The 22,452-nt window shown below is 41.1% G+C and overlaps 1 protein-coding gene across 10 annotated transcripts in view; it reads left to right on the forward strand.

Annotated features, from left to right (window-relative positions):
* Nucleotides 1–22,452, forward strand: part of SYT1 (synaptotagmin 1) — a 530,182-nt gene that overhangs the window by 448,414 nt on the left and 59,316 nt on the right. For all 10 annotated transcript variants that reach the window (XM_050935637.1, XM_050935628.1, XM_050935630.1 and 7 more), the window contains one exon: nucleotides 11,018–11,135. In XM_050935637.1, the coding sequence (XP_050791594.1) occupies nucleotides 11,018–11,135 (118 nt within the window). The remainder of the gene's footprint in view (nucleotides 1–11,017; nucleotides 11,136–22,452) is intronic.

Below are 22,452 nucleotides of genomic sequence, written 5' to 3' on the forward strand. Positions count from 1 at the left end.
TCATTTATTCAGAAATTACATTTCCCCCCTTTTTAATTAGGAACTCAAGATGTTTGGTAGCGTGGCTCCCTGTTTTGAAATGGAAGTGCACATTCCTGCTAATCTCTGATTTCAAGTGCCTTGAGCCACAGCTTATTCTCATTGCACAAGAGGCAGCTGATTGTAATAGCTTTTAAACTGATGACCGTGAAGTAGTATTTTCAATTCATAATGACAGTGTTTATTCCTGTTTCTTCTGCTTTTTTAAAAAAACATTAGTAAAAGTGCTTTCTATAAACAGTTAAAAGTAATGAAGAGTACCAAAAGGGGGAGGCTAACAGAGGACGAGTAATAAATATTGTGATCAAAATGATTGGTCCAAGTTGTTGCCTAACTTGCCTTCAGCTCTGATTTGCCAATACACTGGAGCGTATTAAATTATTAGGCCATTTAACAAAATATGAGCCCATTATTTTTCTACATACTTTTCACTGCTTTGTTATTGTGACAAGAAAGAGAGGCCATGAAGCCATGCACTAGTAACCGGTGATGTAAATTAGTGCAGTCGGATTTAAAAATAAACAAACAGCCCAGTTTCGACAGGTCTGCTATCACTACTCTGTCTTCCCTCTCTATGAAAAGATCCTACCACTGGTGGGACCTCTGCTATTTCTAACCTAACAGATCAGAAGGTGTCAGAAAGTTACATGCCAAAGGAATAAGAGTAGGATTGTAGTAGGAAAAGAAACCAACTGGAATGTACAAGATAAAGCAGCTCCTCCTCCTTTCTTTCCCAGTCCTATTTTTAAACCCAGATCTCCACCTACTTGCTCAGCATGTAATTTACATCAGATTGATGATTTTGCTCTTTCCATTACATAGATTTGTAATTTACACCACTATGTACAGCAGCTTCCAATTTGGTCCTTTACTTCTACGTTTAACCCTAACTACCATTTTTTCACTGAGGAGTCAGAGCTAGAATAGATCTTCTAGTACTTTCAATAAATTATGCTAATTCACACAACCATTTCAGGTTTCAGTTCAAAATTGCCGTCCTGTTTTTGAAAACCTGCCTCCTGGACCTTGCCTCTTTGATTCCATCTCCCCTCTCTCTAATCATTTAGCACCTGCCTCTTTTCTGTCCCTTCCCAGAATTTTGTCACTGTTTGATGCAAAAACCTTCTTCCCTGTCATTTGGAACTGGCTTGCTGTATCTCTCTGCCCTCATGGACTTTCCACATCTCTTCTTAAAACATAATGTTTATCACCTGACTGTGCCTCGTAATTTTCTCTGTTGAGTTTGTGACCAAATGCTTTAATTTTAATTCTAATTCAGTTTTGCATACTGACGTTCTATCAAGACATGGGAGGTTTGAAGAGAGAATATGACCAGTGTATTCGGTCTAAGCCCCAGTAATAGTAAAATGAAGCAGGGAGATATTTTGTCCATTGGTACTTGAGATCACCTTGGAGGTTAATCACCCAGACTTCTGTGAATAAAGCCTGCTCTCCTAAGTAAGAAGGTGCATGATAGGACAGCTATCTGTACATTATTTATATTTAAGAATAACTTAAAATATTTTAATCAGGAAGTGTGGGTTGTGCAGTTCTGTAGAAGATTTATTTTCTAAAAATAACTTCTTAGGGATTTTTAGCACTTGTATAGGTACACTGAGGCAGCTGTTTTCTTGATAACATGGAAGCAAAATAATCTTAGCACTGAAAAGGAATAGTTCTGCTTGTCAGGTTAATAATTTCATAGAATTCATCTAGTCCAGTCCTCTGGACTCATGGCAGGGCTATGTATTATCTAAACCATCCCTGCCAGGTGTTTGTGTTGTTAAAGTATATTTAGAGGGTCTATAATCTACATTTCAAAAGTCTGTAAATATGTATTTCCATAATCAGCTTTTTGAAAAGGTTGGGGGAAATTGTGCTACCAGTCTCACTGAATAGCACCTTTCACCAAGAGCAGTTCATGATGGGCAAGATATTACTCAGTGTAAATGAGGGTGGCAGAACATGCCCCTGTGCAAATATATAGTTATGTTGTTACTAAACCACTTTTTGAAGATCTCCTGGCTTGTCATGTGAATAATAATTACCTCCAGGTGACTTTCTGTCTTTACCAGCACAGTTGCTATTGATGTGATTGAGTTTATTTTGAAAAGAAAATTAACGCACACACTGTGTTGCTTGAGTAATGCTCAAATTGCTCCACAAATTGACAAATCCAAAAAGATTCAATGCTACCACTGAACTATTCTGAACTCTTCCCAACGCTCCTCTAGACAGGGTACCTCTTTCAGATTTTGATGTGCATGAGAGAAACAGAGACATCTTTGGCATCATGGGCCCATCATCCCCTTTTGCAAAAAACACCCATGAGAGAGGAAAAGATACTAAGGAAGGCCTGTGTGGTTCAGCATGTGGAGTTTCCTAGCTACCACCTGCTCAAGAAGAAAGATTTGCAAGCATGTGAGGGCAGAGAGAGTGAGGATGGCCTTCCAGCAATGTGAAGCATGCGGCCCAACCTGGAAGAACTTGATGCAGTTGAGAGACTGCCCTTCAATGAGTCTCCATCCTCACTTAGGGTGACCAGACAGCAAATATGAAAAATCGGGATTGGTGTGGGGGGTAATAGGAGCCTGTATAAGAAAAAGACCCCCAAATCGGGACTGTCCCTATAAAATTGAGACATCTGGTCACCCTATCCTCACTTGAGAAATGTCTTTATGGTGCCTAATTCAACCCTGTGCCATCCCCACTTTTCCCAGAGAGTTTTAGAAGATGTTGATTGGCATGAATGCTAATCATAGCATAAATTCTGTCTGGAAATGTTGCTGGGTTGCCAGGGAATGATGATACACGAAGGAGTCCTTTTCTCCCCCCTTCTTCCAATCTAACATGTAAACCTATCACAAAACCCAACAAATTGCAACTGCAACTTTCAAAAGCTGCATTGCAGCCCCTTTAAATGCTCCTTTTTCTGATAGTTTTCTACTCCTCTCAGCGCTGCACAGCAGACAAGATAAGGCCCAATATTGTTTGGGGGATTTTATTTGTTTTTTAAAGTGTCAGAAACATCAACTTTTTGTATCATTTTATAAAAAGTATGACAAATATCATATGCTAGAGCGGGGCTCTTTCCTAGAGATTAAGTACCAAGAATGAGAGTAATCTGTGTATACAGCAATTTTTTTTTCAATACCTCATTAGGAAACTATTTTACCAAGACAAAAGTGCAGAATCAAGAGGAGAATCATCAGAAAAGCATGAGCCACTCAGAGCCTTCTCTACAAGACAGCTTCTATCTCAATAGGTCTTAAACTGGCCTTTTGTAAAGCAGCAAAAATGGTGCCTGTGCTGTCTGTTAAAGTCATGAATTCATTTCTGTTGTGTTCAATTGCAGCCTCTTTAAAAGTAATGAAATTATCAAGCTGCTTAGATGGAAGGAGCCTTCTGATTGGCAGTTGGACATTCTAAGAGAATAGGTTAATGTCTGTGAACCTCACAGTTGGACGTTTCTAACACTCTATCTGGAAGTTTCCATCCAGTGATCAAAGTAATTTATTAAAATAAATTATTTATACACAAAGCTGAAAGAAATTCAAAATGACAATAAAGCCCCTGCATGAGATAATCACCCCACTAGAGGCACTCATCTATATCCTGTAGCCCTGTAGGGGTTGGCAATTATCTCAGAAAAACCACACCTCTGCTGATGGCTTTTTATTGCTTCACTGCAGTGCTGCCACTCAGAGTATTTTGTCTGCTGAATATTTTAAAAAGTTATCAGATAAATTACAGTACACATTAGAAATATAAAATTGAAGGCAATACGGTACATATTAGGAATAAAAACTATATGCAATACTTTACCCCCACAGGCAATTTCTTTGATGTGTAGGAAGCATTTATGGAATGCACTAGCACAGATTCGAACAAAAAATTGTGTACTACACGGTACTTTGAGCTTTTAAAGAGGTGCTTAAGCTGTTTTCTCAGGTTTTTCATTGTGATGGTCCCATGTTTTAATGCAGTTTCCCAAACTGTGGTCCATGTAAAGCTTGGTGATCTGTGAACTAGCTGTTCACATGGTACTGGCTCCTCCTCCTCATTTCCTAGATGCTAAATTGCCTGCAAAGAGGCTAAAAATAAGTGTTTTCCTAAAGTTACTCCTGCATGTAAACAATTTTAGTAGTTGCCACAGAGATCTTACGCGATTGCGAATGGGAAGAGAGGCAATCCATATGAGACATGACAGTCTGTCTTTTTAAGATGTGGTCCCCCACCCCATGCAAATATCCGGGAAAGTCTAATTTAATGTGTTGGCATATGAGAGCCTGTAACTTTTAAAAACTAAAAAGCATTATTGAATTGTATGAACATTGAGGATTTAAATCCCCTAACCTGGGGTAAAATGGTATTCCTTATCATAAGGGGAGCTCTCTCGAGTTCTATACTTAATTTTAGAATAATTGATAATTAAAAATTGATTTAAAGAAATACTGGCTGCACAATGCAGAGGTATTCTTACTACTTAAAGCCCTGATTCTGCATTCTTCTTTCTTCCTTTTTTTCTTTCTTTGTATGGTTTTTGTAGGTAGCAACAACTACACATTTATATCTAAATTTGATAGCCAGCACATTGCTGCAGCACTGACCTGGTGAACAACAAAAGAACGAAGGGGACACTCAGATACGATGTGCTCCATTTTTTTTTGCCTTTGTGCCGAGCATCCAGTTTTCGACCAGAATGCCCGATTGAAAAGGCCTGGCGGCTCCAGTCAGCACAGTTGACAGGGCTGTTAAAAGTCCAGGCGGCAGCGCAACAGGGCTAAGGCAGGCTCCCTGCCTGCCTACCTGGCTCCACATAGCTCCTGGAAGCGAGCAGCATGTCCCTGTGGCCGCTACTTGCAAGTGAAATCAGGGAAGCTCCATGTGTTACCCCTGAACCCCTCGCCCCAGATCGGAACCCCCTCCTGCACCCTAATTCCCTCCATCCACTGCACCCCAACCCCCTACCCTAGGTCAGAACCCCCTTGTGCACCTCAACCTCCTTCCCCAGCCCAGAACCCCATCCTGGAGTGCACACCCCGCACTCCCTCCTGCATCTCAACCCCCTGTCCCAGCCCATTGAAAATGAGTGAGGGTGAGGAAGAGCGAGCAACAGAGAGAGGCTGGAGTGAGGGGGATAGGGCCTCAGAGAAGGGGTGGGGCGGAGGCGGGGCAGCAAGGAAGGGGCTGGGGCAAAGGTGTTCAGTTTTGTGCAATTAGAAAGTTGGCAACCCTATGTGACCACAGTTGCATAGAGGTGTTTGCCTCATTTTCCATTTAAAGGAAGTTTGTCCACATCTCCCATGAGTTGTCCTGATGCGATTCAATCTGTAACAGTCTTGCCGACTTCAGCTAGGTGGTCATCCCACTCCGGCCCTAAAGGGGTTAAAGCAGCCCTGGAGAGGGCCGCAGCTGGGAAAAGGTAGGCTGATGGGGAAATCAGCCACAGCTGTGGCCAGCTTAATCAGGACCCAGCTGGCCCTTATAAGAGGGCAGTGGGCCAGAAGCTAACACACACTCACTCTCTAGCTTCCTGAGAGAGATGGACCTAGCTGCCCGCTGGCTGAGAAGGGTACCTGAGGCGGAGCAGTGCTGGGGAAGGGCAGAGGGAGGTGGGGAGCTCCAGCCTATTAAAAGCCCAGGCTGCTAAGAAGGCCAAAAAGGTGCTGGGGCTGCAAGGAGGCAGCCCAGAGACAGGCAAATGCAGCAAGTCCTAACCCACCTTGCCGATTATGAGTGGCCATTACAGACTGAAGTCTGCCCTAGTGAGCGGGGGCTCAATGGCGACTGGCAGTAGCCACTGAGGCAAGGTGGGGATAGAGATTTGGCAGTTCCCCTGGGTAGGGAGACCCAGATTGTGGGTTGCTGCTGGGGGCAGAACCCCAATGATAGAGAGACACTGCGGTCCAGGAGGGACACGGGGGCCAGCGGCAGGTGAGCCACCGGCCTGCAGAGAGCGCTCCGGGCCGGAAAGACCTTATTCCCAAATTGCCAGCAGGAGGCGCCGTGCCAGTGAGTCGCTGCCCTGCCACACCGACATAAATCAAAACCCAGAGGTTCCTTGGTAGGGTCAACAACAAGCTGTTTGTTTTGAGCAGTTGAAACACTCTGTCACTCTCCATTGAGCCTCAGCATCGAAGTTGGGTGTAAGGGTCTTGATGCGGTTCCATAAAGAGTTGTGGGATTTTAATCTTGTCTTTGGCAGGTCCTGCAGCTCATCGTGCAGTGGGAGCTTCACATTTGCATTGACATGGTTAAGAAAGTGAGATGTCTGAGCAGCTCATCTAATCTGTGGAGGCTGGATGTGCAATAGGACCAGGACACAGTTGACTGGAGTCGATTTGAGCATCCCTGTTGCTATGTGCATAGCATTATTGAGTTGAGTGTCAAGGAGTTTAGTGTGACTGATGTGAGACCACACTGGTGCATAATATTCAGCTGCAGAATATACCAAGCCAGTTGTTGCAGTTTGTAAGGTCTGTGGACCGAACCTCCTGATGTTCCGCACAATTTTCTGATAAGCGAGACATGAGACCCGACCTTATCACGGTCAGGTGTTCTCGAAGTGTTCTCGCAAGATGAAACTCCAGTCCAGTATAACACCAAGATATTTTGGACTTCGTGGTTGACACTCTTGCTGCAGAACTGCACATCGAGTTTGGTATTAGCCATTTTATTGTTCAGATGGAAAGCAGTTACCATGAGTTTTTTTCAGGTTAGGCCTAAGTTTCCAGCATTGGAAATAATCAGCCATTGTGCTAATATCTCTGGTTAGGGTGCAGCTGATGGTATGGAGGCTTGTATGCTGAAGAGCCAGGGCAATATCATCCGCATACGTGAATCTCCTTGACTCGTCACTGGTATATTTGTGGTGTATAGATTAAAGAGTATTGGAGTCAGGTCAGAGCCCTGAGGGATGCCATTCTGCACTGAAAACCATGTGGGCAGGCCCCTGCACACGAATGGGGCCCTGCTGAAATCAAGCCATCTAGTTCTTAATGTAGAATTGCGGTGTAACATTTTAGTATGCGCTGCATGGATAGCATATATGTCTCCATGCTGACAGGCTATGGGTTCAAATCACACAGCAGGATCTGGTTCATATTGAGTGTTGACTCTAAAATGATGGTGTAGAGGAGGTACTGTCCTATTCAAAGCATTGATAGAGAAGTTTAACAAGAACTGCAAAGTAAATATATATATTAATCACTATGGATGATATTTTCAAAAGCACTTAAGTTATTTAGGAGCTTAAATCTCAATGACAGTCAATAAAAATTATACTGTCAAAGTCACTTTTGAAAAATGAGACATGCTCCTAACACATTTAAGCTCTTACAGAACATTTACCCTGAATGTCTAAAGATGCAGATAGGTACCTAGTGGGCTTTTCAAAAGCAGTGAAGCAGGTAAGATGCTTAATAGCTGTTGCCAGAAATAAAGTTGCTCTGAAATCATTTCCTAACTTTTGAGTGCTTGACTTCGCAACCTCAAAAATGTTCTTTTAATACAGTTATTTGTATATGATATTTATCTAAGGGCCAAAACTTGATTTTTATGCAGGACTCTCCATTGTTTCCTTTGGAGAGTTCTGCATGAAGACTTTTAGCAGTGTGTGGTTATTAAAAAGTGGCACTCAAACTTGAAGAGCTAGACAGCAACTTTGTCACTGAACAAAAATTAACAAAATCCCATCCAGTGTGGGAAAATATGATTACAGCATAGGGGAGGCTTTTCTGGATGTTACAGAGGGTAAAATAATACATTTGTTCAAGTCAGTTAATGACAATGCCTTTGTGAATTCATTCCCTCTCCATGTACTGAAGTACGTGCTACTTATGAAAGCAAAAATTAAACCTGCCCAAATAATGCAATTAAAATACAACCGTGTATCATTAAAAATAGATCTGACGTGAAACACATGTAATAGACAAAAATGATATTGTTACTTTTTTATGCCTCCCTTATCATTCCCTAATTATCTTCCTTTCCATCTGCTGTCCTCTCTTCCTATGTTATGTCTAATTTAGGCCCAGTCCTTGACCATAGTCAAGGAGGCAGCCCAGAGACAGGCAAAGGCAGCAGGTCCTATGATTTGGTGCCAGAGTAAGAGTCTGTGCATGCAGCTTTATGTTGTAGGCTCCTTAGGACATGACACTCTCTTTTACATGTCCATAATATTTCAGGCACTCTTATGGATATGTTTAAAAAAAGTTATCAGTGATTTTCCTCCTCTTTCTTAACTGAGGCTCTGATTTGTATACTTAGTTTCTTCAAAACTGGCAGATGCCATATCCTCACCATGTTCCTAGTTGGGGACCAGCTGCACTTTCAAAATTGGCTAATTTGGACAAAACAAAAAATCTGTCAGATAAATAGACTTGTATTGTACTGCAAAGATGCATTTGTGGGATGGAAAGATTTCTTTAAAGATAGTTCTTTTCTTTTCTCCCAAAATTAACTGTGAGATTAGATTATGTGCCAAAAGGAGTGCCATGTTTGAAAGAGCAGCAGCGATGTCTGAAACGCCTAATTGAAATGTTTGGTGTAACCTGATTCTTCTGTTCGCTAAAGTAACACAGATAACTCCCCAGAGGCACCATTGTGAATCAGAGGAGATAGCAGATCTAATCATCCTCATGATCATTTCTGAGCAGTGTTTTTGTTCATTTATATCTCTCTTGTATCTTAAAGTTCAGAAGTATTTGTCCTTATTTTTAACACAAAGTTTCCGTAATTTTGAGAGTAATTCAGCCTTCCTTGAAGTGCCATCACTGTAAGAAATATATTTAACAGCAAAACACAACAGGTTGTGGTCACAAGCTCCCCACTGATATGTTGTGGCGCTCGAAGCAAAATGAAGTGCCTCCAGGCACTCAAGATGTGTAGATGTTAGCACTGTGACCCTTCCCAATCTGGTACAGTAGAAGGAGACAAGACCCTTTTGCAATCATAGAATCATAGAAGAGCGGGGGAAGGACCTTGAGAGGTCATTTAGTCCAGTCCACTGCACTGAGGCAGGACCAAGAAAACCTAAACCATCCCTGACACGTTTGTCTAACCCGTTCTTTAAAACCTCCATGGACAGGGATTCCACAGCATCCCTAGGTGACGTGTTCCAATGCTTACCTACCCTTATAGCTAGCAAGTTTTTCCTAATAACCAAACTAAATCTCCCTGGCTGCAAACTAAGACAATTACTTCTTGTTCTACCCTTGGTGGGCATAGGCAGAGGGTGAAGATATTGTTTGCATGTGAGGGGCTGAGGAAAACTTAATAGCTACCCAGAGAGGACTAGGGTGTTGGAAAGTGAGCCTGCCCCATTCACCGGCCTGCAGAGTATGTACTGAGGTCCCCTACTACTGCCACTTCCTCCTTTCTGCAAGAGAGAGGGGACCTCTCTGCTCCCTAGGGGAGTGAAGCCCCTGCTACCATTCCTAGGAGGACAAGGAGTCCTAGTGCCACTCCCAGGACCCCTACCACCAACACTCCTAAAAGATGGGGATCAGAGTGCTGGGGCAGAGTTCCAGGGGTGGTGCCACGAGTGACCCAGGACACAGTGGGCCTCGTCAGGTGGCTATTCAGTGGCCTACAAATCCTTCGATGGCATGTTTAGAGCTTCTATTACTATGGTATTGAGGTCTATGGGAAGCAATTTGGTGGTCTCAGTTCCTTTCCCGCTGAACAAATATCCATGCCCGATACAAATATTTACAAGTATTTTTCCAAAGCACTGCACCTCACCACGAAAAATGAAGGGACATTTCAAGGGCAATAACTGACATTCTTAGCAGAGGGAGGCCAAAAACTGTACAGGTCAGGGAGACTGAAATATTCTGTCACACACCGATCAGAGAGAAGTCATGTTGGCAGCAGTGGCTTCTTGCCTCAGGGCTGGACCCAGCTCTGTGCTGGGCCGGCATGGGGAAAACGGGGGGTAAGGTTAGAGAGTGGGCCTGTACAACCTTGCACTCACCCAGGGGACTTGGAGAACAAGCCCACGGAGCCCCACACTCACCCCAACAGCAGTGGCTCCCTTCTGTCCTGCGGGGCTGGACCCATGGTTTGCAGAGCCAGCTCAACTAGCTGTGTGTTCAATTTGGGCAGCAGCAGTTCCATCCTGTCCCAGAGTGCTGGCCAGGGCCTAGTTCCCCACCGCGTCCCATTGGCTCTTGGCGCTAGGAGGAGCCTGCGACTGCATCATGTGGTGCACTTCAGGGCTTCTCCTCAATCTGGGTATGTTGTGGCCGGGGCAGATGTGTGCTGAGGTAATAGATTTTGGGGGGCTGGACCCATTCTATCCTAGCCACCTGATGCCTGTGTTGGTGGGCCTGGAGAATATTGATGACTTTCTCTTTATAACAGCTTCTGACATATTTGAAGACTGATATCATGCACCCCAGTCAGCCTTCTGTCCTCTAAACTAAACATCTCACAATTCTCACCTTTTCCTCATAGATCACGTCTAAACTTCTTGTCATATAATGTCTTCTGTTTGCATGGCAAAGCATGGTAAGAATGACCCCAGTTTACTGTTTCACTGACAATAATGTAATGATTATTTGGATGAATGCTAACCAACCAGCTGAAGCACAATATGAGGAACAAAAATTGTAACTCTGCTGCTTTGTGTTACAGCACAAATGGAACCTCTGAAGGCCTGATCTTGCGGGGTGCTGACTTTGTGCAACTTGCATTGAAGCCAACTGAACTCATGAGCATTCAGCACCTCACAGGATATAGCCCAATGAGCTTAAAACAGAGTTGCTGAAGCAGGGTTCAGGTTTCCCACTTTTTAAACTGAACAGCTTGAAGCTGATTTCTCAGACTGTAATATTACACATTTTATTTTAAAGCAAGTGTTTGAAATACAATCCAATTAACCTATTTTGTGGGCTTTCAGAAGTCCATGGTTTTTTTTTTAAATGTACTTAAACTGATTAAAAATAGCACATTTTGTTGTTTGTTTTCATAGCAAGAGAAGTTGGGTGATATCTGCTTTTCCCTTCGTTATGTGCCTACTGCTGGCAAGCTGACTGTCGTCATTCTAGAGGCGAAGAATCTGAAGAAGATGGACGTGGGTGGCTTATCAGGTAAGTTTAAGGAAGTCTGCATGTAGCAGATACTCTGATAACCTGTAAAGCAAAGGAACTGCTTTTCCACAATAGCCCTCTCCCTTGAGAAAGTGATGAGTCTTGCATATATTCTGGTGAATTTTGCAGTCACTGGTACTCATTGGATAGCTGTGTGCATGAGAGCCCATACATAACTTAAAAACAACCCAGTGCATTATGCATTGCATTCAGGATTTAGACAAGATCTAAACAATTAAACAGTCAGATGACATTGCAACCTCACTGTAATTTCCTCCTTTCCTGTTGCCTGGAGATAAATATGGATTATTCAACAGGAAAAACTCTGATTACACTTCCTATTGTCTGTCTAATCTCCCACCAAACCTTGAAAATGAGCTGCGTTTCTCTGCAATGTTTCAGACACTGTATAATACAGGTACTTACAACAGGTCACTATACTGGCTAGTGATTGAGGTGCTGGGGGTGATTGCATCTACCCTGGAAGGGCTTGATTGTGACTGGCTCATGCACAAGGGTAGGAGGGACACTCTCTCTCTTGTTCCTATGTGTGGGGTGGTCACAGTTGTAGTCCCTGTACTTGTGGGAGAACAGGGGTTGCTTCCTCCCTGCCCCATTGGATGCACAATGCCCCAAAGGGGTTAGGAAAGCATGGCCCCATCTCCCTTTTGGAACCAGTTCATAGTAAAGCTGGCACACTGTGGGTAGGATCATATGCCATTCTAAGGGATGGTGAAGCCTGCACATGGGAAGTTTGGAGCAGGATTATGAATCACAGTCCATCCCCAAAATCCTTTGGGAGTGGTGGAGCTCCACACTGATCTCCACTCATGGCTGTGTCTAAAATGCAGAATCTAGCTAAAGCATGAATTACACATGAACAGAAATCAAAGTATGTGTTGTTAAATAAGATAGTTTGTACAAGGAGAGATCTTACAAAAAGTGGTTTTTTTTATTCACCTTATGTTTAGAAGGGACTATTTGTAATTTCTCATCAGTTTATACAAACACAATGGGAATGGGGTTGTTTCTAATAACAACTAGGTCATGGTCTAGAAATAGAAACCTTTAGTGATCTCACTACGGTGGAGAGAGGACTGGATACCATACCATAGGGAATGATCTCCAGTTGGCAAGGAGATGATGGATGAAATGATCTCATAGGTATGTGTTTGCTTATTTCTACAAATCTATGTTAGGACTAGAAAGAGTTGTGTCAAATATTCATACAGAACTCAGGAACTTGCTCAAACTACGTACTGCATTTGAAAAACATAAGGAAGAAAGGTCACAAAGTGAGGAAATCTGAGTTCCTCACTAGCTGTCTAGGTCCCTTCTTTTCCCCACCAAATTTTGGGTTCCAACCTTCCCCCACTATGTGCCATTTTTTTTTGTCTTCAGGGAAACAAGGTGATCTCCCTTCCTTTCTGCTACTTCCTGTGCTTTTGGGGGCACAGGTACCCACTACTGCTATCTTTATAGAGGGACTGCCAGCTTGGGTCATAGCCCCTAACTTCTACCTACAGGAAAATAGAAGATGGAAACATTCCCTTTTCATCACATCTAGCTCTGTAATAAGCCAAGAGGCAGCAAGTACCCTTAAGGTTTAGCATAGTAATTAGAGATTCCCTAGGAAATCACTATCTATTATGTGCTAACAGTAATGGTATTAACAGACCATAATGATAAGACAGACAAACTTGTATTTTTAAGATAGCAGACAAGGGAACATCCATAATGAAGATTCATAGATTTTAAGACCAGGGAGGATCACATGACGATCTAGTCTGACCTCCGACATTACCATTTTATAGAATTTTCCCCAGCAATTCCTAGATGAAATGCAATAACTTCTGGTTGAGCTAGAGCAAATCCTTTTAGAAAGATATCCAGGCTTGATTTATAGCTTCAAGTCGTGGAGAATTCATCCTATTTTCTGGTGTGTTGTTCCAATGGTTAATTCCCCTATTAATTCTTACATTGAAACTTTTGCCATTCTGAATTTGAACTTGTCTAACTTCATCTTCCAGCCATTAGATTTTTTTTATGCATTTGTCTGCTAGATTAAACTGCCATGTACTATCGGAAATCTCTTCTCGTTGGTAGGTACTTATACACTGTGATCAAGTCACCTCTTGACCTTCTGTGTGGTAAACTCAATAGATTGAACTTCTACAGTCTTTCAGTTTTCCAGAACCTCAAATCATTCTTGTATCTCTTTTCTGAATTGTTTCTAATTTTTCACAATCCATTTTGAAACGTGGACAGTGGAGACGTGGTATTGCAGGAATAGCCTCATCAATGCTGCATATGGAATGAATTGCAAATAGATGCTAATGTGCATCTTCTTTGAGCCCTATACTGTGATCCTTTCAATACCATTTTTTTACTACTTGTATTCTATCATGGGGTAAGTCTTTTGACTCAGTTACCATGCAGAGAGTCAGGAGTTCTGTATTCTACTCCAGGCTATGCTACAAACTTACTGATACTGGAAAACAGTAATTCAACTGTGTAAGTAGTAATGGGACTACTCATATGAGTAAAGGGATCACAATGTGGCTCTAACCTCAATGTACCTTGGCGCTCTCATCTGTTGAGAAGGGGTGATAATTCCACAAAATCTTTTGAAATTTACAAACCGCAATGAATTAAAAGCATTCTGTCAACTTCAGATGGAAAATGTTATCATAAAAATGTTTTGCAAATAAGCATATTTAGTATTGCTCTAAGTGCTGAAATGCCTCAAATAGTGCAAGAGGTTATTTCTAGAACAGAATTAGATTCTGCATTCCTTTGCTAGGACCAAGCCATACTAAAGATACCACCACTCCTCAGCAACAAGCAAACTCAATAGGACCCAGCAGTTCTAAGTGGGGTGTCTGAAAGTCACTGATCTGAGGTCAGTTGTAGATATATGAATTCCTGCCAGAACCTGTTCATTTGGAGCCGTTTAGAACATAATACAAAACTTATTCTAGGGTAGGTTTTTAAAAATAATAGCATAGAATTTAAATAAAAAATAATCAAGATGATTGATCACAGATGGCAGCAAATTACAGTCCTCCATGCTGTTGACCATCAGCATTTTGCAACACATGAATTGAGATCCCCTCCAAAAAAGTTTTGTTTGCCTGACCGTCACAAATAGCAGCAAATACAATATCTCTAATATAAAAACCAAGGCCTTGTCTACACTACACAGTTTTGTCACAAAAGTCAGCATTTGTTGACAAAACAGCGGAGGTGTACACCCAGAAATGCTACTCCCGCCAATGTAACTCCCCTGTTATGCCAACCTAATAAAACCACCTCAACGAGAGGCGTAGGACTTATGTCGGTGTAGTAAGGGCGACACTGTGACTGTGTAGATGCTGCGTTCCTTACAGCGGCTGTTAGCTGCCATTCTTGTCTGCTGCCCCCAAGCCAGGCTGCCTCTCAGATTTCCAGCTTGGGCTGCCACTCAGGCTCCCTACTGGGAACTCTGCTGCTCTGGCTCCCTGCTCCCCAGACTGGAAGCATGGCAGCCAGCTGGACTCCAGGTGTAGATCTCCCTGCTGGAGGCGAGAAATCCTGGGCAGCCTCCCCCCTGCTCCTGACTGGGAGCGTATAGGCAAGGAGCCATGGGGGACAGCTGGGCTCCCACTGGGGAGCTGCATGGATCTGAGAGCCCTCGCTCTGAGTCCCCTACACTGCCCTTCTTCATTCAGTGGAAGCGCTCCTGTCAAGGATGTGCACCTTCAATGGAAGAGGGAGGGTAATGTTGGCATCAGTAATTACTGCGATGGCTGTAAGTCAGCCTAACATAGGTCAACTTACCTTTGTAGTGTAGACATGGCCTAAAGGTGACATAATTTTGGTTTAAAGTGAGGGAGTAGTTTTTACTATGGAATATCTCTCTCCCACATAAATCATGCAGAAGCAACCTTCAAAACAAAGACCCAGATTCTGCCCCCACTTCACACTAAATTGCATCTTATTCTGCGAGTAGAACTACCCTTGGAATAATATGTTATTCAGTGTAAGTTGGGGCAGCAGGATGTGATCCCAACAAACGAACTTTCCCAGTATAGTTTTGTGATTTCTGTCCCCCAGAAGCAAAAATTGCTTTTCATTTTGTAAAACTGAAAGATGTGCATCACAGTGGAGGTGGGAATATGTGAACAATCAAACATGATCTTAAGCTGAATATTGCCCACACATTCAACAGCACTTAGTGTCACTCGGAGGAGGCCATTAGCAGGAGATGGAAATTATGTAGGTGTCACATGGAAAAAAAACTTGAAAAACAGCAGACTTGTCTCTATTTTTCACAAACTTTTAAGTTAAAAACCATTTTATTTTTTGTTATCCTTTCCTGTTGTGAGAAGGGCATGCGACAGGGGGAATAGGAAGGGATACTGCATTATGTTACACCTGAACTCTGTGCCCCACAGAAGAGTTTGTTACCTGTATTGCATGTTCAAAGGAGGAGGAGCACCCCAGTTCCTGTGGAATTCTGACATGGGCATGCTTCTGGGCAGCACACACATTGCAGTTGCATCAGAGAGAGGGCAGCAGGTTTCCTTCATGCCTTATCCCACACCTTTTGGGTTTTGTTGCTGCTGTTGGTAAATGTGTGCAGTGCCTTTTTCACATGGAGGAAGATCCCTGTGCAGCATTTTAAGGGAGTAGGAACTAGTACCCTAAGGGTACGTCTACTCTGTAGCTGGGAGTGACCCATTCAGCCCAGATACACAGACTCACACTAGTGGGTCTTGAGCGATAATGATAAAAATAACAGTGAGGACCTTATGGTTTGGGCTGGAGCTTGGGCTTGACCTCCTAGGCTTCAGAGCCCCAACTCCAGCCCAAGTCATAACAACTACATTGCTATTTTTAGCACACTAGCTTGAATCTGTTTAGCTGGGCTGGGAGGTTCAGTGTAGACATACCCTCAGTCGTCCTTTGTTCTCTTCCCCCACATGGAACTGGCCATGATGTAGCCCAATAGCTTCATAAACCTTAATTTAGCAATTTGTGAAATTGTTGTTGTTGTTCTAAGACACTCCTGTTCAGGACAGCATTTTAATTTACTATTGTAGTCAGTGGGATTTAAGGACATACTTAAAGTTAACGGTGCATTTAAGTGCTTCCCTAAATAGAGATGGTCTTAAGTGCTTTCAGGAATGGGCAATAAACTTCTAGGCCTTAAACTTAATTGCAACATCAGGCAGCAACTAAAGCAAGCATTAGCTTGAAAACTGGAACTGCTTGGCCCTAGTTCATCAGCTCAACAGAACAAGTGGAAATTCTTGCTGTTGCTGAATGAGGGCTTCTGGCAAACAATTTTGTATGTAAATATGACATTTTAAATATTTTACTGCACTTTGATATCTGAAAGTGTTATCTAGAAATGTTGGATGTGAAAAGATTGTCTCTGTTTGCCAACATTTGGTAAGACCTTGCCACGTGGTTTTATAGGTAAAATTTTCAGAAGCGTCTAAGTAATTCAGGCACCTAAGTCCCTTCGCAAGTCAATGGGATATAGGCTCCAAAGTCCTTTAGGAGCTGTTCAAAATTTCATCTATATTATTTGGACAAGTTAAAAAGATTTCAAAAATGGGTTGCAACTCAGCCCCTCCGTACAGCCCACAAAGTTAGCCCAGATTTACAGCCTCCTCTCTGCAGATACTGTCTGCATTTCCCCAGCAGGCATAAAGCCTATGTGGCAAGCGGCTATGACACCTGACCATAAGAGTGAAGAGGGGCATGGCTGGAGTGCACTGCATTGGACAGTGACTTCAGAACCGTTGTCAGGTTCCATAAATTATGGCAGCCCCTAGACAGCTCTAATCTATGCCAGAGTCAGGATTTAAGAAGAATTGGGAAGAGAATCGAATTGTAATTGTCTCCTTGGTGGTCCTCTCTTCAAAATCAAGCAGATCTTGGCATAAAAGAGAAGCTGGCCCATAATCCACCCCATTATGTTTCTAAACTAATCTCAGTATTAATGGATTATAAATAGAAAATACAGTCAGATTTTCAGCAGCTTTTTGTCTGCAAAGCAAAATATCATAAACATAAAACTATCCCAAGGGATCAAATTATATTACAACAGAAATAAAGATAGTTTTCTGTAATTAAAAATCTATTTTGAACACCACCTTCACATTTTAAAAGGCTTTCTTGGATGTCTTATAAAAAAAAAGTCATTGACAAGAAGAAAATAGTTTAGAGTCAGAATTTTTGAAGAGATAGTGAATGCTCATGAATTATGCAAGTCAGAACTTTCATTTTAATAACTTCATTAAAATATAAAAAACCTTAAAAGCCAGCCAACATGAATACATATAATATTGTAGAAGAGAAATACACTGAGTGCTGTGACCTTGCTACTAGCCATATTGAAAGAATAACGCAAAAAACCTTAAAGGAAAAGAAAAGAGATTTATTAATAGGCAAAATTAACAATAAAAAACAAACACCACAACAACTACATATCCACCAATATTAATCCTAAAGATTCCATCAGAGTCTGTACACTCTGTACAGAAGCTATCCAGACATTTTAGGGTTGTCTGTAATGACTATCACCTTAACATCTAAGCTGTCACTGACTGGCAGAAACACAGGCAAAAGATGAGTGCAGCCTGCATAGTTATCTAATCCCTCCCGAACAGCCTCATGTGTGACACCAAGGTAAATTCTGTTTGTGTTAGATTGCCCACCTGCGCAGGGATGGGATCAACGCAAAATAACCAGGTATATCATCTTCATAGCACCCTTGTTTTGAAACTGACTCTTCTATGTTGATCAAAATATCACCTGATGATGTCCTTCGTATCACTGTGTAAAACGGAATGTACCTCTCTGATCCCAGCCTTTGTCTGCTCTGGCACAGCTGGTAATTTCTGTGCAGTCTTTTACCTGCACAGAAATTACCTGGCAGGTTGCTATTTCGGATTATAGAAAAGGCCTAAAGGAGTTGGTCCCTCCAATCCAACTTTGTCCTTTCCATCCATCAGCTGATCATTTTCCTCAACTGGGGAAGCCAGTTCTGAGGCTGAAAGCTGGAGGGATTTGACATTTATATTGGCTAAAAATCTCCATATTATATCAAAATTAAGAGCTGTAGACCCTCATACTTCAGGGCATACGTCAACCTGGGTTAGGAAGAAACATAGATTTCCCTATGTTTGTTCATTTGGGGAGTGAGTGGAGGAAGGGAAGAGAGGGTTGCACTTTCCACTGAATCATCTGCTACAGGCTACTTGACTGCAACAGCATATTGAATTAGATGAACTGTCTAAAATATGGCAATTCCTACTAAGAAGGGACATTATTTCAGCAGAGTCAAATTGTTCTGCTATGTTTTCTTGCAATGCCTAGGGTGAGAAATAGATTGCACATGCCGATTAACAATTAAATTAGAATTGTACCGAGCTTGTAAACATTGCTCTCCGAAGCTTTAGTACAAGCCCTTTACTTCAAGCAAAAGACATATAGATCCTTTCAGAATTAACATACAGATGGATTATTTGATAGGGAGATATTTCTAATTACATGTGTAAACCCCTATAGTAATACACGTTGATCAAGGATAGCGTGATCAGCAATCAACTGGTCAGACTGATAGATGAACCTTGTAAACAAACTGGTCATTATCTCAACTTCAGATCTGAAAAAAAAAAGTGTAGAGGAAGAGGACTTATCCTTCCAGTGCTCATTTTCCATTCCTTCCCTTTACACTTTTAAAAAGTAATAATCTTGCCTTTTTAAAACTAAATTTTCTCATATGGTCTAATTTTAAGAAGATCTTTGTTTAATTTATGTTGTATTTTTTATTCTGTTGTACAGCAACCCCAAGCAAGAGGAAGGCCTATCTACATATAATTATTATTAACTTGTTAATAATTATTATTAAAAATGTAGTTATTAATATCCAAGATTTGGCTTAACTCTACAAGAACATCATAATAATATGAGCAGCTGTGAAATAGATTCAGAAATACTAGCTAGTAGCTAGTATTGCAGTGCTGGAGTTCTTGAGGAGATTAGTCAAACAGAGTTGCACATAGGCTTCCCAGCAGGTTTAATTTGCTTTTAGTAATACTGAAAGCTGCCGCAGTTGAGATACTGGCTGTAAAGCTGCTGTCTATTTCTTGGTTTTTGCTATAATTGTTTATAAGAAATAATTTTTAATAAATATTATGCTAAAATCAGGGGGGGAAAGAACCAGAATAAATATGTTTTTAGATTAATGCTTAAATTTTGGCAAAAACTTGAAAAATATAGTTTAGGATTTTGTGGGTAGGGGAGGGACTCTGTAAAGCCACATGATTTGTAAAGCACCACAAGCATTTTACTGACACTGCTGTGCACTTCAAGTTCTAGGGAGCTTGTATTACTTTCTAATGAAATTATAAAACTGATTTGAAAATCTGATTACGCATTACTTACATTTTACATGCTTTTTTCCCCTTGTCTAAGCCCTGTGTGGGCAGCACAGGTGATTGATGTGACTATTTTGTGTGTGACTGTTTTATAGGCTTCTCTGTTCTGTTTCTAGGTGGGAAACTGGCATGTGTGTGCATCTCAAAGGAAAGGGAAAAAAATCACAAATTAAAGCCTTGATCCTATATTTCCACTGAAGTCAGTGGTAGTTGTTTATAGTAATAAGAATTGAGATGCCTAATGCCCAATACTATGCTGAAAACATACCTGTGAATGTATAGGAAATAGTGGTTCTGGCACTTCTATTGCTAATGTATACTTTTCTTGTAATAAAATATATAGGAAAATGGGTTACATATTTCTTATTCTCTAGCAGTGTTGCCAGTTTATATATACCTTTTCATGTGGTTTGTTTATGGAAATTCATTTACTAGTCTGAAGACTCAAGGTTCATCAAATATGTTAGAAAATGTGTACTTGTAATGGGGAAGGCTCTCTCTTGATAGCTGGGAGATTAGATTGCCAAACAAAAATAAAAGCAAAGTTCCAAGTTACAGAACTATGCCAAATTAAAGCTCTTCTGTTTCAAGGTAAAGAAAATTAGGAGAACAACACTATTTCTTCTTTCATTGAGTCCTAGATTCTCTGCTTTCAGTTATCCATTTCCTCTTCTGCTTTCTGTGAACATCAGCTTGATTCTGTAATGTAATGGCATTCTCTCCCCAGCAACTTTACCTGTCCTGGTTTATTTCCATAACCCTGCAGAAGTGACAGAGAAATCAGGATCATGGGCTTTGGTCGTACCTGGGCAACACAAGCCAAGCTGTCTTTGGGCTACTGGGTACAAAGGGATAGAATATCCATGACAGTAACTTAGTTACATGGGAATTAACTACTTAAGGGGATAATCAAATAGCTACAGAAAGTGTAGAATTACCATTTTTGCCTCTTTCAAAAGTAGGACGATGATGGAGCTGAGAGAGCAGTGTGTATCAATAGCTGCATGGTATAGTTTGTTGACTGCCCTTCTACAACAGCCGGGGCCCTGAAATCTCCAGTCCTTTTATTCTAGATGTTATCAGCCTAAATTACAGATTTGGGGTTGGCAGGGGGAGAGAATTAAGAAGAGCTGAGTGTAGCTCATTATGCAAGAAGGTCGCTATGTCCATTCACTTGGGATCATACTAAATGAGGAAGACTAGGGGCATCATTAGAGTTCAGTGGCCAATGGAAATAAAAATGTCAGTGTTTTGAGTTTAACGATTCGGTAGTCATTGAGAGAGCTTGTGGCTCCCAGCACATTAGTGAATTATCAAAACTGACTGGTTAAAAAGCCAATGACTGACTGTTCTTTTGAGACTATTTTTCATTGCATTGGGTAGCTTCTTGTTAGTACATCTGACGACAGTGCTGCACAAGTTTGGGGCACCACAGTTTAGGAAGGATGTGGATAAACTGGTGAGAGTCCAGAAGAGAGCAACAAAAATGATAAAATGTTTAGAAAACCCGAGGTCAGGTTAAAAAAAATTGGGTATGTTTACTCTTAAGAAAAGAAGAATGAGGGAGACCTGATAAAAAGTCTTCAAATATGTTAAGGGCTATTGCAAAGAGGATGGTGATCAATTGTTCTCCTTGTCCACTGAAAGTAGGACAAAAGGTAATGAGTTTAATCTGCATCAAGGGAGACTTAAGTTAGATATTAGGAAAAAAAATTCTAATTATAAGGATAGTGAAGAACTGGAATAGGTTAACAAGGGTAGGCTGTGGAATCCCCATTATTGGAGGTTTTGAAGAACATGTCGGACAAACACCTGTGAGGGATGGTCTAGGCATACTTGATCTTGCCTCAGAACAGATGACTTCTCAAAGTCCTTTCTAGCCCTATATTTCTATGATTCTCTTAAAAGAATAAATATTTTATGCCTTGTAATGAGAATATTTAATAGGCTGTGTCCCATGGTTAGTATAAACCATACAAAATTAAGTATGTATAATACATCATAATTGCATCTGAGTGCATCAGGTATGTCTTTAGCAATTGGGTAATGTTTGCATAAGTAGGTGCAATAAGGGCACAGCAAATGAGGTTAAATTAAAATAAATTATACTAATTCATAATGCTCTTTATCGGCAAAAATACAAAATTTCATATAATTTTAAAGGGAAAAAAAGCTCAGGAGAATTACCCACTTCCCATGTCAAGCAAAGCAAGGATGCTGAAATATTTTATAATCATTTGAATAATGAGTTGATAAAACCTAAGGCTGAAATTTTTAAATTAAGGCACCTAAAGTTAGTCCCTGGGATGAGATTTGCAAGTGGGATTTGAGCATCTAATTGTCTTAGGTTACCTTGAAAATTCATAGATTCATATATTTTAAAGCCAGAAAGGATCATTAGATCATGTAGTCTGACTCGTGTAAAACAGAGGCCATAGAATTTCCTCTTGTTATTCCTGTACTGAGTCCAATAACTTGTGTTTGTCTAAAGCTTATCTTCTAGAAAGACATCCAGTCTTAAAGACTTGAAGAGATCGAGACTATTTCACTTGCCTTGGTAGTTTGTTGCAATGGTTAATTGCCTTCACTGTTAAAATTGTTTGCCTTGTTTGTAATTTAAATTTATCAGGCTTTAACTTCCAGCCATTGGTTCTTATTATACCTTTAAAAAATCCTTTAGTCCTTGATATTTTTTCACCTTGAAGGTACTTATTTATTATAATCAAGTCACCTCTTGATCTCCCTTTTGATAAACTAAACAGATTGGGCTTCTTAGGTCTCTCACTGTAAGGTATTTTTTCTAGCCCTCAAATCATTTTTGCACCTTTTCTCTGCACCCTTTGCAATTTTTTTTAGTGATAAGCATGGGCTTGCAACATGTA

The sequence above is a fragment of the Gopherus flavomarginatus genome, chromosome 1, assembly GCF_025201925.1.
Source record: "Gopherus flavomarginatus isolate rGopFla2 chromosome 1, rGopFla2.mat.asm, whole genome shotgun sequence".
Taxonomy (NCBI): domain Eukaryota; kingdom Metazoa; phylum Chordata; order Testudines; family Testudinidae; genus Gopherus; species Gopherus flavomarginatus.